This window comes from Drosophila simulans, chromosome 2R (genome assembly GCF_016746395.2).
Source record: "Drosophila simulans strain w501 chromosome 2R, Prin_Dsim_3.1, whole genome shotgun sequence".
Classification (NCBI taxonomy): domain Eukaryota; kingdom Metazoa; phylum Arthropoda; class Insecta; order Diptera; family Drosophilidae; genus Drosophila; species Drosophila simulans.
The window spans coordinates 5,352,775-5,369,105 of NC_052521.2; the positions used below are offsets into that span (position 1 = coordinate 5,352,775).

At 46.0% G+C, this 16,331-nt stretch overlaps 4 protein-coding genes across 5 annotated transcripts; 1 reads left to right on the plus strand and 3 right to left on the minus strand.

Moving 5' to 3' along the window:
- Positions 1-3,031: 3,031 nt before the first annotated feature.
- LOC6733471 (mitochondrial dicarboxylate carrier) lies at positions 3,032-4,261 on the minus strand. Of its 2 annotated transcripts, none has more exons than XM_002080492.4 (2): positions 3,774-4,259; positions 3,032-3,594 (listed from the first exon to the last, which is right to left on the minus strand). In XM_002080492.4, the coding sequence occupies exons 1-2, from the start codon at positions 4,184-4,186 to the stop codon at positions 3,144-3,146; spliced, it is 864 nt and encodes a 287-aa protein (XP_002080528.1). In that variant the 5' UTR covers positions 4,187-4,259; the 3' UTR covers positions 3,032-3,143. The 2 variants fall into 2 exon arrangements, with proteins under 2 accessions (XP_002080528.1, XP_016026428.1); XM_016167281.3 differs by having other exon boundaries at positions 3,103-3,594; positions 3,778-4,261.
- A 420-nt stretch (positions 4,262-4,681) lies between these two features.
- LOC6733472 (hairy/enhancer-of-split related with YRPW motif protein) lies at positions 4,682-7,465 on the minus strand. The gene is made up of 3 exons (XM_002080493.3): positions 7,079-7,465; positions 6,403-6,617; positions 4,682-5,702 (listed from the first exon to the last, which is right to left on the minus strand). Exons 1-3 carry the CDS (start codon positions 7,336-7,338, stop codon positions 4,909-4,911), a joined length of 1,269 nt encoding a protein of 422 aa, XP_002080529.2. The 5' UTR covers positions 7,339-7,465; the 3' UTR covers positions 4,682-4,908.
- Positions 7,466-10,241: 2,776 nt separating this feature from the next.
- LOC6733475 lies at positions 10,242-11,770 on the minus strand. The gene is made up of 2 exons (XM_002080496.4): positions 11,538-11,770; positions 10,242-11,365 (listed from the first exon to the last, which is right to left on the minus strand). Exons 1-2 carry the CDS (start codon positions 11,577-11,579, stop codon positions 10,502-10,504), a joined length of 906 nt encoding a protein of 301 aa, XP_002080532.2. The 5' UTR covers positions 11,580-11,770; the 3' UTR covers positions 10,242-10,501.
- A 2,483-nt stretch (positions 11,771-14,253) lies between these two features.
- On the plus strand, positions 14,254-16,213 carry LOC6739315 (ornithine decarboxylase 1). The gene is made up of 6 exons (XM_002076187.4): positions 14,254-14,660; positions 14,971-15,128; positions 15,184-15,481; positions 15,539-15,787; positions 15,903-15,971; positions 16,031-16,213. Exons 1-6 carry the CDS (start codon positions 14,391-14,393, stop codon positions 16,169-16,171), a joined length of 1,185 nt encoding a protein of 394 aa, XP_002076223.1. The 5' UTR covers positions 14,254-14,390; the 3' UTR covers positions 16,172-16,213.
- Positions 16,214-16,331: the final 118 nt, after the last annotated feature.

Below are 16,331 nucleotides of genomic sequence, written 5' to 3' on the forward strand. Positions count from 1 at the left end.
CAGCAACAGCATTTGATACTGTTTTAATTGATACCATTGGTCCACTACCGAAATCGGAAGACGGAAATGAGTATGCAGTTACAATCATATGCGATCTAACCAAGTTTTTAGTCACTATTCCAACACCGAATAAAAGTGCTAAAACAGTTGCAAAGGCTATATTTGAATCATTTGTACTGAAGTACGGTCCAATGAAGACGTTCATTACGGATCAAGGTACGGAATACAAAAATTCACTTATGAATGAATTATGCAAATATATGCATATAGAAAATCTAACATCTAGCGCTCACCATCATCAAACTTTAGGAACAATAGAAAGAAGCCACCGAACTTTTAATGAATATATACGTTCATACATATCGGTTGACAAAAGTGATTGGGACATTTGGTTACCATATTTCACTTATTGCTTCAATACAACACCCTCAATAGTCCATGACTACTGCCCATACGAACTAGTATTTGGCAGACTACCCAGACAATTCAAAGATTTCAGTAAGATAAACAAAATAGACCCAATATACAACTTAGACGACTACTCTAAAGAGCTTAAATGCAGACTAGAATTGTCGTACAACAGAGCAAGAAGAATGTTAGAAAAAGCAAAAGCGGATAGAAAATTAAGATATGATAGGAATACAAATAATTTCGAATTAAAAATAGGAGATAAAGTATTACTTAGAAAAGAAACAGGTCATAAGTTAGATAAAAGATACGAAGGTCCTTATGACGTAGTAGATATAGGAATAAATGACAATATAACCATTAAAACAGGAAGTAAGAAACAACAAATAGTACATAAAGATAGGCTAAAAAAGCACAAATAGAATGAAAAAAAAAAAGGGCAATCAATGCCAAACCTTTCATAATAAAACTTAAATAACGGCCTGATCAGCCAAAACAATATAACAAAGACATAGATATAATCGAATTTTTATTAATTCAAAATACATACATATTTTTCTTTATTCATTTAAAAATTCTATATCATAAATAATGTTAATTCATTAAAAATAATATTTAAGTAATTTTTATTTTATAATGATAATATAGTTGATAGAAAATAACTTCATTTCTTTACGTTATTTTAAAAAAGAGGGGAGGTGTAGTATGTGCATATATCGAGGGTACACTGTACCTATAAGTACACAGCAACACTTAGTTGCATTGCATAAATAAATGTCTCAAGTGAGCGTGATATAAGATCACCCATTTATGCTTTAAGCTAAGTCAGCATCCCCACGCTGGCCGCTGGCCATATATGCGCATAAGCTCTCTCTCTCTCTCTCTTATACATATATATATATACGCTGCTCTTCTGCCGCTGTCGACGGCGGCGCAGTCGCAGTATTTAGGTAAGATTAGACACTCTGTAGAGGTTAAGCAGGCAGAACCGTTTCTGCTACTCGAAGAGATAAGAAGAAATAAAAAGGTGGCCTGACGGCTGCACTCAACTGCAAGGAAAACACGTGTTCTAAATTGGTGGCAAATATTGGTTTATTACAGAACTTTATTTATGGGTTATGTATTCTCGATTAACTCCTCACATGGGAGCAACATAAACGGATCATAAATCCCTTTCAAGTGCACTTCCATTTACATTCCATCCACATGTGCATAAATTAACTGGGACACCGACAAGTGGCCAAAAACAGGGTTTTTATTGTGTTTAACACGGAAAAGCATTCAGAAATGTCGCGAAATATTCCACTTAATTGACTCGAACCGCAATAAAAACGATGACACCACAAAACTATAATAACAATAATGATATGCAACCACCCCTCCGCGGGCTTCGTCCTTGCGATCCTGTTGCTCTGCTGGTAATCCAAAGAATGAAATCAGTCCGACCAGCTCGATGGCTTTTGTAGTCACCGATGAAACCACCCCGGTTCGGTATCGCAAGTTCCCTGTCCCAGATCCGAATGATTGTCTCTAATTGGAAGTTTTGACGTGTGTATTATGTCGAAGGCGATGGTGTTGACGCCGATCCTGGGCCAGGACGAACCACCCCTGTGTCTGGGCATATTGTAATCGCTGGTGGGTGGTGGTTGGCCTGCTCGCCGCGTGGGAAGTCAAAGCTCAGGGGTCTCTCACATGGTCGCGAACGTGGTAGGTCCCCCGCTCATATCACTTATATGTGTTTAACCGGCAAAAAGATATTAATGCGCAAAAGATTGTTTCTCGTTGTTTTTTTTACAGGGGTGGTTTGCAATGTTCCCACATTCCATGGACAGCAATTTCGGTTGCTCGGTTTCAATGTAATTGTAATTTCGCTTTCGAGTGATTTTTGTGGGCCAAGGGGTTATATTACAAGTAGCTAAATTGTGTTGAATTAAATTAAACTATGCGCTTGGAAATCCTTAGGGATCTACGATAAATATTTCAATACTTAAGCATGGGAATTGAGGAAATTCACTTATTATTAATTAAAGGTTTCTAGACTAGCTGTCCTCACAATTGTTTCCTTAGAATTGCATTGTTTTTCATATAATTTCTGGTTCATTAGAACGTTTTGCTCGTGAGTTTACCATTGGAACCAAAACCGAAACCCTTTTTAGACAACATGTTGAGCAGCTTAGGTAGCCACCAGTCCCTCTAGGCACACATTTGGCCTACAAAAGCACCCTAAACTAAACTAATATGCCAGCGTATATTAAAATATTTTAACCCTGCTACCTTTGTGACACAGTTTCCCTTTGGGGGATTATGTTTCTGGAGCAGGGACAAGATCCTGCGGTCGCCAGCTTTCCAGTTTTCCTCGACAATTTCCCGTTCCTCGTGGTGTTCGGGGTTGCGACCCCAGGCACCTTGCTAACCCCGCTCCCTAATTACGAGTGCAGCCGGCTTAGCTAACCGCCGCGGATTGGGTGCTCACGTGGTTATTATTGGTGGGTATGCAAATTGCATAAACCGTGAGCGGCATTCATTGACCCCCAGAGCTCGCTGACCAGCGGCTAGTGGTCAGCGGTCAGCGGTTCTTGTTGGTCCAGCGGTGCTAATGAGCACAGTGGCAGCTGATTAGGCCCGGATTACTTCCGATTCAATGGTCTGGTATGGATGGTTTTATATTTCTAAATCACGTGTATAAAATACAATTTATGTTTAAATGCCAAATGGATACGAATTTGGGGGCATCCTTATTTCTCAGGTGGCAGATATCCGAAACGCATTCGCGCCTGCTCGTACAAAACGAAGGTGATGATCGTATTGGGTGACACTCGTATCAGGGCCGGAATGAATCCCTTGTAGAAGGCCAAGGGACCCTGCTTGGCGGTACTAAGAAAGGCACCTCCGATCCCGGAGAACTCCCCCGGCTGGGCGTTCATGAAAGTCGTCTTGATCACATCGAGCGGCTGCGTTATCACCACGGCAATGCATCCAGCTATCGTGGATGTGGCAAAGTGCAGTGGCACTCCCTCTCCTGCCCCCGTTGCGCTCTTGAGCATTTGCTTCACCTGGTCGTAGGCCGCATTCGTTCCGATGGTCAGCAGGACTGCCCGAGAAACGGCTGGCACTGTGCCGCGGAAGAGACTGGACACGCCCTCCTCTTTGTAGATGCGGTAAAGGCCGTCGAAAACGTGCTTGTAGCTGCGGAATTTGGCTTAATTATATGATTCATATGAAGCGGGGGAAGCACATGAAGCAATTTGCAGTCATAATGACCAATTGTCAATAGCAAACCAAACAATCACGTGGAGATAGAGGCGGACGAACAGATGGACAAAGCCTGGGAGATCTGTGGTACAGGAGACCAGGGTAGTACTCACTTACGTCGCTTCTCCTCCGGCAACTTGACGTCGTTCTGGAGTCGCACTGTTACCACGTCACCGGGTACGCCCACAATCCCACCGAGGATTCCCGCAAAGGTGGCCAGGGCCATCTTGGAACTAACTTTTTGCGTGTCGACATAGTCCTTACCGGCCTCGTACAAGGCGAAGCGGGCGGTGGTGTAGGTCAGCTGGCGAAACCAGGAGGCCGAGATGCCATTGTAAAAGCCCAAGATGCCGCTTCGCTCGTATATGCCTTTAAGGATCTCCCCCACGGTCTTCCTGTCGGTTTGGGATTGGGTCTGCAGCTGCACCTTGATGAGATCCAGCGGATGGGTGCCGGTCACTGCGATTGCAGCGCAAACCCCTCCAAACCACCAACGCGGGAGGCGCCTCGAACTGTCTTCTCCCATAGACCGACCTTAATTTCTTGGAATTTTTTAAACAAAACCTAAGCTATCTGACGTGTAATACTAATAAGGATTCGGCAAACTTTTCGCTCCAACGAAGTGTTCTCATTTACCCAAGGATAATGCAGCCGCTATGAGGGTGAACAGTAAGTCCTCGTAGTGACAAAGCGCACCTCAAGAATGAACGGTAAAATTAATATTTCCTCTGATAGTCCGGTAATAGCCAAAGTATCCGGTAATAATCAAAGTATTCGTCATTTATTTACTAAAAATTGTATGTGGATCGTCACTACTTGCTTAACCTTTTTTTTATACCCGTTACTTGTGGTTTTTATATACATATTATTATATATTATATAAATTCTTTATCGGGATCAATACCTGATTCGATCTGGCCATGTCCGTCTGTCCGTCCGTATGAATGTCGAAATATCAGGAACTTTAAAAGCTAGAAAGGCTTTCCTGATCCAAATATCAATTATAGAGCGAGTTTCATCATTTTCACCTATAAACTCATGCGTTTATTTACAATAGATTCACAAAAGGTTCAATGTTATAGTTATCATAGGGTATAACTTAAGCTTAAAGGCTTACGGCACTAGCTAATCTCACTGCGTTGTTTCTCCGTTTTTTTTTCTCTGTGTAGGATGCGAAACTTAAGACTATCACACTTGGTCTGCTCTGACTAGAGGTTGGAATATCCCTTCTGAGGCCTATGCCCACGATCAGTAGGCCATCTCGGCGCCCCAAGGACGATAGGGCTTGGCTCCGTTGGGAGTGGCGTACTGCAGCACGCTGGAGTTGTTGTAGTCCTGGCCTGGCAGTCCGCTGACCGGATACTGAGGAGCGGCACTGTAGCTAAGGCTCTCGGAACCTAGGGCCGCTGGACGATTGCTGTTGGTCAGCTCTATGTAGGTGGGCACCTGCTGCTCGGGATGCACTGTGCTGTGGTCGTGGGTGTAGTGTTGCTGCTGCGTCGGCTGAGGTGTGGTCTGCGTCCGTTGCTGTTGCTGCTGATGCTGCTGCTGGTGTTGCTGCTGCTGCTGTTGCTGCTGCTGCTGCTGCTGTTGGCTGCTGCTGTCCGAGTGAAGATCATGGCTGGGCAGCGATTCATTTACGGCACTTCCACTTGTCCGCGAGACACTGGTGCGTCCTCCCAGCTGCTGAGCCTGCTGCGAGGGCGAGGCACTTAGAGTGGGGTAGCTGGACACATAGGCACCCGGGTTCGTTGGCGCCGCGTAGCTCTGGTAGGGAGCAGCCGCACAGTTTGGCTGGTAGCCGGAGGAGCTGGGCGCAGCCGGAGACCAGCCACCCGGACTGGCGCAGCTCTTGGCCGACAGTTCGCGCTGCTGCACAAAGTACTGGAGGTGGGACATAAGGCGCAGGCGCAGAGGATCCTGGATGTCCATGCCCTCGATGGTGACCAGGTAGCGGGCCACCTCTGCGGCGCACTCGCGGAACCCGATGATATGGTAGTCCATGGCCACTCGCTGCGGATCATAGCTGAGCGAGTCGAGAGCTGCAACAAGATACGAGGAGGTGGAGAAAGTCAATAAGCTGTCTAATCCCAGTTCAGGCAAACAATTAAAATAGCTGTTCCCACGCGACGAGCATAAAGAACAACCCCCATGTCCTTCGGCGGGATGGCTCGTTGTGAGGTGGCTATCGGGGGGTGAAAGCCCGCGCCTGGCTACAAGGTTGCCCTCGTGGTGGTGCCGCTTCTGAGCGTGGGAAGCCCCGAGATTCGAGATTCACTAGAGCACTGGCTGGCGGTGGTGGTGGTGGTGTCCTGCTTTGCCTATGGCTATCATAATTTTCCCACAATTCGACCCTGTTCGGGACAACAGGTCAGGATTGTTTACCCAGATTTGTGATAATTTGCCGCATATTGTATTTGATTTCGTTACTCAATTGTTTCCCACAGCGGCTTGCGTTTAGGGATTCTGCTTGCAGTTTTCCCAATCCCATTTTTTAGGATGTATTGAAGTTCATATGTCAGATATGCCTTGATTAATTAGTGTGCTAAATGGGCTCTAATGTAATATTAACTGGTGAAATAAGAAATCACTTTCCTGATGCTAATTAACCAACTTTGTTGGCTGCCCAAGTTAACCCTCTTTGCTCCCATTGAGATTAAGTCAGGAGGTCCGTAGTCCATTTAGCCTTTTTGCTCACTAAAAACTTCTTTAAGCTAGCTCTAGTTGGCTTGGTACACTTACTTTTTGACTGCAAGGTCTTGAGATGCTCCACGGTCAGCTGAAGGATTTCGGCCTTCTCCAGCTTGGCGGATCCCTGCTTCTCGTAGGCGGAAGGCACCAGGCGCTTGAGTTCGGTGAGCGAGGAGTTGATCCGATCCCGCCGCTTCTTCTCGATAACTCCGCGTCGCTTCTTGCGGCTCATCAGTTGGCAGCTGCCTGTCTCACTGGGCGAGATTCTAATGGAACAAAGGAAAGGGTTTCTATTAGCTATGGATTGAAATTAATGGTAGATTCTTAATATTAATATCTTAATCTTTTATAGATTGAGATACACCCTATTGCGTTACTAAAAGTAGGCTATAAAAACCTCTAAGTTACCGAACATCTATCTTTTCTAAAATCTATCTTTTCTTAAAGCCCTATAGTTTAGTGATTTATATTTTGATGGTTTATCAGCAGCTTTAATTGGAGTTATCCATGACTTCGATTCATTGAGTATATATAATGACGCACTATTTTTTTTAGGAACAGAAAACGTTTGCACTTCTCAATAAATTCCGACTGTAAGCTTTAAACATGTTTTTTTTACAAGACAACTCCTAACTTGAGAACACCTCAAAATGAATTTTCACTTGAAATAGCTCTTTATGCACTAAATTGAAAAAACACATTTTGGTAAGGAGTCACGAGTACGCACTGTTCTTTGGAGGACTCCTCGGAGTAGAGATCGTCGCAGTCGCTCTCGGAGAGCGTCCGCTTCAGGCTGCCGATGCCGTGGCTATGGCCCTGGCTGTGCCCGTGGCTATGGCTGCTGTGGGCGCTGTGGTGGCTCTGCGGCGGCGGCACCCAGTGGCTCTGGGGTGTGCTGGCGGTGGCGCCGGGCATGACCACGCCGGGTCCGGCGGTGTAGCCCCAGTGGTGCAGCGACGGCGCGTTGACGTGCATGTTGTGATCCATTGTGGGTGGTGACTAGTGTTTACTCGCTGCTCCTGCGCACTTGACACTACTGTGTTGATTTTGATGTAGCAATAGCTGTGCTGCGTGTTGCTAGTTGCTAGTTGCAGAGGCAGATGCAGGCTGGCGGAGCTAGTTTGAGCACGTGACTTATCGTGTGCGCGAACGGCGTTCGACTGATTCTGCAGCACACGTCGAGCGGACGACCTGCCCTCCGCTGCCGCCGCTCAACCCCTTTTTACCGCCTGCGGCAGCCGTCCAATAAGATGCAGCAGCAACCACCCCCTGGCAACGCGCAGCGCGTGCTGGCCGAGATTGGGGTAGGAAACGGGAAGCAAACATATTCGCCGCGCGGCGATCGCCGCCAAGTGAGCAAGTGAGAGGGTGCGACAAGGAGCGGCTAGCGCCGGCAAATGAGCAAGCCTCTGTCATCGATTCATCCGATTGTATCGCCCGTGCATCTGATATAGCCTTTCAGCAGCCTGTAAAGCATCTGAAGCATCCATCTGCAGCATGGCCTCTAATCGGCGCCGTGGGCGACAAACTGGCGGCGTCCGTCGTCCACTTGTTCGCCGCTGGAGCGGCTGCACCCGGCCATGGAACTCAAACTGGAGCACGCGCCGGTCGTGTGGCATCGCGTGGCGCCGGGTAAAGCCCCAACAAGTGCAACAGCCGCCGTTGACCTCTATCTGTGCAGTGGGACGCGTGCTGGTGGGTGGCCCACACAGTTCAAGGTCAGTGCCGGCTCAAGGTTGCGGCATCCCGGATTCGGAATGGGAACGGGAACATCCACAGGTGCAGGAGCAGGAGCCGAGATAATAACGACTGCGGCAGCAGGTGACCGAAGTTGACCTAGAAATCGCACGAGGTAAAATCGATTTGTTTACCTAGAAATATGCTAATGCGGAAATAATTCGCTTGTATCGCAAAAAGATATAAGCAACTTGGATTGCGACGGTAAAACGTAAATATTTTTTACGAATTTACATAAAAGCAGACGTGAGTTTCTCTACCTTTTTGATTTGGCATTATAAACTCTGAGATGGGCTTCGTTACATCTACATGTAACTACGCTACATCTTAAATATCTACATGATTTTATCAATTCTACATTTTTTTGCTGAATTTGCTAATCTTATAAGTGCCATATTTCTAGTCCGTCCGTCAGTCTGTCCGTCCGTATGAACTCATAAAATTCATAAAAGCATGAATCTAAAACTAGTTAAGCATGCAGATTGAAGCGTAGCACAGTGGTTCCATTGTATGGGGAAAGCGGCCAAAAATACTTTTAGTTGAGGTAGACACTTTAAACTTAGCACGAAATTCTTATTTTTGTATCAAAATTATATAAATCAGCCAGATCGAACAACTATATCATATAGCTGTCATATGAACGATCAGTTTAAAATTATGTTTCAGTATGGAAAACTTTTTTGTTTTCAATTAATTTGCAACGAAAACTTGGAATTCTACATAAGAAATTGGTATATATATCCAGGACGAGCTTAGTATTAGTAGTAGTACTTAGTAGTACGTAGTAGTACTTAGTAGTAGTAAAATTGTATGCTATATCATATAGCAGCTATAGGAACAATCGGTCGAAAATCGTGATTTTGTTTTAAAAATCATTTTGTCGCAAAAAATTTGGTTATATTTTTAGCACATTTTATTTAATTGTATTGCCATTTTCTATCCATAAGCAATAAATATTTCGACAACTCCCATTCTAACAGTCACTATCTGTCATTACCAAACTTTTAAAATATGTTGTGATATTTTACTTTTTACTATATTTTTGCCAGTTGTTATTGCTATTCCACCAAAATGTGGCATGGAAGATAATGTTCCGTATTGTTTTGGTTAATGGTTCCCCTTGAACATTATCTACAAAATGTAATTATACTCTCGACGTAAGTTCTCTCTCTTTAATTTAATATATTAAATATGATTTGTAGTGTGTTCATCAATTAAATTATATCAAGCTGATCAATGCCAAATTAACCTATAAATTTTGATATAATCAAATATTTTATCGGGAATTTCTTATTTATTTCTTATTCCTTATTTCTTAACCATCAGCCGTACGGATTTTATGTTTAAAGCTAGCAGTAGATTAAAAACAATTAAATTGCGAAGAAAAATAAAAAACTGAGCTAAAACTGACTAATATGGCTGATATACGTTGTGGTTCAATACAACTTTCCTTAATAAAAACTATACTTAACTAATGTGTTTTCTCTTGTTTGAATTATCCTTATGCAAAAATTATTCTTCGGTGTATAAATGTGTTTTTTGCAAACTTCTTTGTCCTGTCACCTTAAGAAATCGCCAATATTGCTATAAGAAACCCTATACTATATATGTACCTTTCCTATTATCGGTTGCAATTTGGCAATATCATTAGTTATTCTCCCCCACAAAATGGTTTAGTGTAGCATTTCTCCCATTTCCTCGATTAATTTCGATGGTCGAGCCGTAAGCTTGACTATAATGGCGCCCCGTATCAATTTCAAAAACGTACATCAAAATCGAAAATTATAAAAAGTGCTTTTCATTTGATTCGGCATGCTGTCGCTCAGGTTTCGAGCGCGGCAAGCAGCAAAGTGGAAATGCCTAATGTCTAATGGCCAATGCCAGTGGCAGTGGCAGTGCCAGCGTGGGACAAACTCGCTCCGAGTCGCCGGAACCCACCCCGAATCAAGTGGATGAATAGTGGCGGGCAAGTTGCACCACCGACAACGGGACGAACCCACGAAATCGCAGCCGTGGCTCGTGGGAAAGCCAAAGGTCTACGGATTCTCACGAGCGTCCAGCACACGTGCGGGTCGTGCGCCGGAATGGATCGATGGATGGATGATGGGTGGGCGACGAACTTACTCCCACCCACCGCGCACAGGGCATTCGCATTCGTATTCGCAGTCTGAAGTGCATTACTCAAGGTATGGAGCCAAAGGAGCGCCGCACACACAAACACACTTTATTGTTAATGGATATTCTCGAAAACAACTTTCTATAATGAAAATTGCGGTCTACCGACTCAAATACTCGATTACATATATATGTATAATATACTCGTATGTAGGTAATTCTCACAAGACTGGTTTTCGTGCTCTATCGCTGGACGCAAAGTGGAGGTTACAAAGCCGCCGAGTGTCCGTTTCCGGACTCAGAAGCTCCTAAGGCAAAGATTGCAGTTGTTTCCGGCTACTGCATTGTCGTGTCGGTGCAGCTCCAGGCTGAGGGGCTCCGTGTCGTCCACCCAGGTCTCCAGGGTGCAGGAGCTGGACTGGTGGCTGGACTTCTGCGACTGGGAGAGGGATCTGGTGGCCGCCGCCGCCTGCCGCCACCTGGCGTCGAAGTCATCCCAGCGATCGCATGCGTCGTCGTCCAGGGAGTTCCCGTTGATGTCCCACTTAACAATGGGGAAGTCGTCGTGCGGCGGCTCCATGATCACCACGCTGTGGTAGTTGCCCTCCAGCTTGGAGCCCAGGCTGATGCTGCAGGGATGGTAGCGGCTGGGCGTGGGAATCCTCTGCTGCACTTGTTGTCTCCTCGGAGTTGCCTGCTGCAGCACTTGCTGTTTCCGTGGAGTGGCCTGCTGCTGCTGCTCCGTCTGCTCCTCCTTCTGCTCCTCCAGCTGCAGATCCAGACTGGAGTTGGAGGGCGTGTGCCGCAGGTAGCGGACATTCGCCTTGTACTTCACCCGCTCGAACTCGATGGTCGTTGGCGGGGTTGCCAACACCTCGTAGTTGCCGCAGCTCATCATGTATTTGGTGCGCAGATCATGCTTGGCCGCCGGCTGCAGTTCCTCCACCTCCACCTCCTTGGAGGTGGCCAAGTCCAAGGCCTGGTTGCACTCACTCAGCTGCAGCTCCTCGTAGATGGCCTCCGTCACCGGACAGTTGCTGTTCACATCCAGCTCCAGATCCCTCTGCAGGTTCAGCTTCTCCTCCACCTCCTCGTCGTCCCCGTCCTCCTCGTCCAGCCGCTGGACAAAGAGCTGCTTTGAAGTCGATATCTTGCGCAGGAACTGCAAGGACACAAATCGATACGGATAAACATAGCGTTAGCGGCCAGCGCGGCGTATGATTAACGTGCCGAAAGCACGGGCATGCGAACTTTACTGAACATTCTCATGCGGCGCGGGTCGCCATCGATTTCCTATAGATGGCCACCCTCTCGGGCGCCACGCGAGCACTAACCTTCAGACAGGACTTCTTGGTGCGCCTCAGCAAGTGCGACATGCTGGCGATGTCTTTGTGTCGCTGCCGCTTTGTCCTCCCTAATTGAACGCTGCAATTACAGTGGCTATTGTTGCCCTTCCATCGGAGTTGCGTCCGTCAGTCGGGGCATTTGCCTCATCGCCGCTGCAGCCCGTTGGGCTATCCAAACAAAACTGAACGAGGAAGCGCCGCGGCGAACACTCGCAGGTGGAGCAAGGACGCCCCATGCGGCGCTCCTGCCCAGTGACTCATCCTCGCGGCAGCAGTGCACGCAGAAAAATGAAGTGTTTGGAGTGATAAAAGTTTAAAATAATGCTTTAAATATATTGATTACTTTAGGAAATCCTGGACACACTGGAATCATGCTATTTAATGCTATTAAATAATTTAACTATATTTTTAAGCAATGTTGTAAATAAGGAACTTATAAATGGTATATAGATCTATAGCTTAACTTCAATACCCATTTCTGAAATATTCTGAAATACTATTGCGTGGTTTTGCCCAGTGTACTGGGGAGCAGTGCAAGCTGTGCCAGCTGAGAGCCTCTGCCGGCACAGGCGCAGTATGATCCTGGCGCACAGATTGGGAATCTCGAGTGGGTCGTCGCTAATGCGGTAATGGCCCGGCTTAGAGCCCACTCCCCCGCTGCCGGAGCCCCTGACCCGACGGCCCTCGAATAGCCGGTCAAGTGCCTGGGGTGCCAAAGGTGAGTCCGGCTCCCTGATTATAATGGTTCGTGTGCCGATGCGGGCGCCAACTTGGCGCTGCCTTCCGTGGCAGGTTTATTATGAAACTATTTGCGGAGAGGGTCGCCGCTAAACTTGCGGGAGGTGTCCACATAACTATGTAACTATGGGAATTGGTGACCCACGCGAATTGCGTTATAAATAGTGTGTCAATGCCATGAATGCTGAAGTGGAAGGGATGTTTTGCTGTGAACAGAAAATATATGGTAGAAAAAATTAACAAAATAATATGTTGGATGCATTTCTGACACCGATTAAACAAAGCAGAGAACCTCTGATTCGAAAACTACAGCCCTTTTAAAAATGTTTATTATATGTTCACTTCTAAAAATACCAGTTTTGAAAAGAGGATACCTTACAAAACCCTCATTTCCAATTCCGACCAGGTTCTTTTCAGGTATTCTTTAATACAGAACCCATTTTTGGGGACATTCGCGACATTTTAGAAGCTGGACTCCATTCTAATCACTTTATAGAATGATTTTGAGATTGACTACCGACTTATGCTAGATTTCAAGAAACAGAATAAATATTGAAATTTAGTGGAGTGTATTCATTTAATCTATTATTAAATGTTTAACTACGTCGATGAACTTGAGTAAAGGCATTATTTTTTAAAGTTCTCTTATAAAAAACAGTGTTTTGCTTGGCTTATCAACAGAAGCATAAAAATGTGTGTAATCAACGTGTGTTGCCTAGACAAAATGAGTTTGGTGACCCCGATTCATTCTTTGCTTTTGCCGAAATTTGATACTTTCAGGAAGCGAATGCTTAAGTACAATGGTTTTTCGAAATATAAACAATTCACTTTTGTTTCTCATTTGACTTGCCCATCGACTAGCGTAGTTGCAGTGGATTTTGGAATCAAATCAAGTGCCATGGGAAGTGCTGGGACTGACGACCGAACTAATGACATTCGCATGTAAATTTCCGGCAATTTGGGCGAATGATTTAAACGCATTTGGGTGTTAAAAAAGGCGAAACCAGTTTTACAATTCAACATGGCTCGAGTGCCTGGCATTCCAATTCCCATTCCCATTCCGATTTAGATTTCAAATTTTTTGTGAGCACTTTTCGGCCTGTCGTCGATTTGACACATCACTCAAAGTGGGGAGTGCGTGCCCGCTGCGGTTTCGGGTTAGTTTTGAAATCGCATCGGAGCTGGAAAACTGAATTCGAGTGAATGATGACACTCGCAGCAAATTGCAATCGAATCGCAATGATTCGGATGAAAGCGGCTCGCCTCGGTTTTTGAGCATGACAAGATATACAAGCGTTTCGCGGCCATCGCTCAATACTCAATACTTTTGTCCGCGCCTTTTGACAGTTATCATTCTGGGGATTCCGACTCCTTTCGCCGGCAAAATCTTCGCCGAAGGCCAAAGGGTGTGCGCAAAAAAATATTGATGGGTTTGGCCAATTAAAGGTTGATTGATAGGACAATCCGGCAGGATGGCAAGCCGGCAACTGCAATTGCCAATATCGATTACGAAAGTTTGATTTTAATTTTTAATTGCCGTTCGGACGCAGTCGAGGGTTGCTAAATTGGCCGTGCCACAGACCACCGCAACAACCCTCCCTGCCACTTCTATTGCTATTATTATTACCATTGTCATTGCCGTGGAATTTGCTAGGGGTGTCCAGGGGTTTGATGCCATTCCGATTTGAAGTGGCCCGTGTCCGCGGGGCAAGTGTCGATTATGCGCGACTCGATGGCCACTCGATGGCCACTCGGTTGGCGTTCGAAATTTACATTTTATTACTTTTACATGCCCGTGCAGCCGCGCGCAGGCATTAAAATTATTTACGATGCCAAATATTGTTGGTTGTAAATAATGCATTCTGGCAAATATCACGGGGCGGGATGGGAGTGAGGGGAGGGTAACGGCCAATCGCTTGACCTTTGCCGCTAATTAGAGCCTCATTGTTTCCCGCCGCGAGAGGAACGTTTGCGGAGCGTGTTCCCAAATGTTTCGCAAGTCTGTTGCGATTCGAGCACAATCGTTGACTGATAACACCTCCAGTGCGGGATTAGCCGCGTCTCGAGCGCCCCACTCACTCACTCAGTTGGGATCTTTCCGAGATGGCGGGCGCTACCCCAGAAATCCAGTTCTACGAACGCGAGCTCAACATCCGCCGGGTGATCGAGGAGTGCGACCTGCAGCGCCTGGACCAGGCCCTCAACATCTGCGACCTGTCCAGCGTGGAGCGCAAGCTGCGCCTCTGGCAGAAGCTCCTGCCCAGGATCAAGCCCTTCTACGCCGTCAAGTGCAATGATGATCCCATGGTGGTCAGGCTGCTGGCCCAGCTAGGAGCCGGATTCGACTGCGCCTCCAAGAACGAGGTCAAGCTGGTGGGTTGGCACTAGTTACTCTTATTGCATATTACTTCATATAGAAGTGCTTCAAGTCCAGGATGCACATCTCATAGTTTCTAATGCCACACTAAATACTTTAGTACAAAGTACTAAAAAATAATATAGTATAGTATAGTAATGTTCCAAGTAACTGACTGTGGGTCTTATCAATTTCTGAATGTAGGTTTTCATTTTTCAAGCGATTAACACGTGTTGTTCTAGAGCCCAGACACAAGTATTTGATTACTTGTCGGAATTTTGTATAATTTAATAACTTTATTATTGTTTTCATGAATTCAATTCAAAGGTCTTGGGCTTCGACGTCTCACCAGAGCGTATCATCTTCGCCAATCCCTGCCGCCCTGTCAGCCATCTGGAATACGCCAAGGAGCACCGGGTGTCCAACGGAACGGTGGACAATGAGTTCGAGGTGTACAAGCTGCACACGCACTATCCCAACTCCAAGTAGGTGCTCCACCTCCGAAGGCGATCATTAGTATATCTTTACGTTGTTATCCAGCCTGATCGTGAGATTCAAGAGCGAGGCCAAGGAGGCACAGTGCCCACTGGGCGACAAATTTGGCTGTGATGCGGATGTGGATGCAGCGGCCCTAATGCTGCTGGCCAAATCCTTGGAGCTGAAGGTGACCGGCACCAGTTTCCACGTGGGCTCCGGATGCAGCGAGCTGGAGGCCTACGATCGGGCCATCAAAAAGGCCAAGAACCTCTTCAAGTTCGGCGCACTACTGGGCTATGACATGGACTTTCTGGACATTGGCGGTGGGTTCCCAGGCAGCGATGACGGGAAGTTTGAGAAGGTATATTGCAGTAGGCAGAGGATTTTGAAGCACTTGCTTAGAGGAAACTTTTTACAGATAGCCGAGAGTGTTAATACCTCGGTGCAGCGTCATTTTCCCGACGAACGCGTTCAAATAATCGCCGAACCAGGACGCTTCTTTGTGGCGGCAGCCTGCACCTTGGTTTGCAAGATCCACGCCAAGCGGGAGATCAGGAACGAAGCTGGCAAGCTGGACACCGTGATGTACTATCTGAATGACGGCGTCTATGGGTCCTTCAACTGCATTCTGTATGACCATCAAGTGGTGACAGCAGAGCATTATCTGGTAAGATAGCCTAAAATCACAAACATTATTGAATGAATCCTTTACTTTTATTTTTAATTTAATATCCCAGACCTCCACATGTTTTTCAAATCCAAACTACTTCTTTATCCCACAGGACAATGCAGAATCTTTGCCCCACCTAAAGTCCTTGATTTGGGGGCCAAGTTGTGACGCCCTAGATAAGGTGAGTTAAATATTGCTTTAAACTTAGCAACACCAATTAATGTTTGATTTCTACTTCAGATTTCGGAGGACCTGCACTTGCCCAACTTAAACCGAGGCGATCTTCTGGGATTCCGAAACATGGGCGCCTACACCATGCCCATTGCCAGTCCATTCAATGGATTCGAAGTGCCCAAGACCCTGTACTTCCAAGCGATATGACTAAAACACGTACTCAATCCAATAAAACCAACATTTTGTGGACTTTCTATTGTTTACTTGCTTACAACATCATGAAGTAGACTTGGGTTTGAAAAAATACATGGTTGGTAGATAGTTAGGCGCATATATATGTATCTTCAAGTATGTAAAGGGAGCATTT

Excerpts from the sequence above, each read along its gene's own strand:
- LOC6733471 (XM_002080492.4), bottom strand. The coding sequence starts at position 4,186 with ATGGGAGAAGACAGTTCGAGGCGCCTCCCGCGTTGGTGGTTTGGAGGG. Across the intron at positions 3,595-3,773 it reads CCGGAGGAGAAGCGACGTAA|CTACAAGCACGTTTTCGACG; the intron begins GTGAGTACTACC and ends CAAATTCCGCAG.
- LOC6733472 (XM_002080493.3), bottom strand. The coding sequence starts at position 7,338 with ATGGATCACAACATGCACGTCAACGCGCCGTCGCTGCACCACTGGGGC. Across the intron at positions 6,618-7,078 it reads GAGGAGTCCTCCAAAGAACA|AATCTCGCCCAGTGAGACAG; the intron begins GTGCGTACTCGT and ends TTGTTCCATTAG. Across the intron at positions 5,703-6,402 it reads CAAGACCTTGCAGTCAAAAA|CTCTCGACTCGCTCAGCTAT; the intron begins GTAAGTGTACCA and ends ATCTTGTTGCAG.
- LOC6733475 (XM_002080496.4), bottom strand. The coding sequence starts at position 11,579 with ATGTCGCACTTGCTGAGGCGCACCAAGAAGTCCTGTCTGAAG. Across the intron at positions 11,366-11,537 it reads CCAAGAAGTCCTGTCTGAAG|TTCCTGCGCAAGATATCGAC; the intron begins GTTAGTGCTCGC and ends GTGTCCTTGCAG.
- LOC6739315 (XM_002076187.4), top strand. The coding sequence starts at position 14,391 with ATGGCGGGCGCTACCCCAGAAATCCAGTTCTACGAACGCGAGCTCAAC. Across the intron at positions 15,129-15,183 it reads ACGCACTATCCCAACTCCAA|CCTGATCGTGAGATTCAAGA; the intron begins GTAGGTGCTCCA and ends GTTGTTATCCAG. Across the intron at positions 15,788-15,902 it reads TGACAGCAGAGCATTATCTG|GACAATGCAGAATCTTTGCC; the intron begins GTAAGATAGCCT and ends TTTATCCCACAG.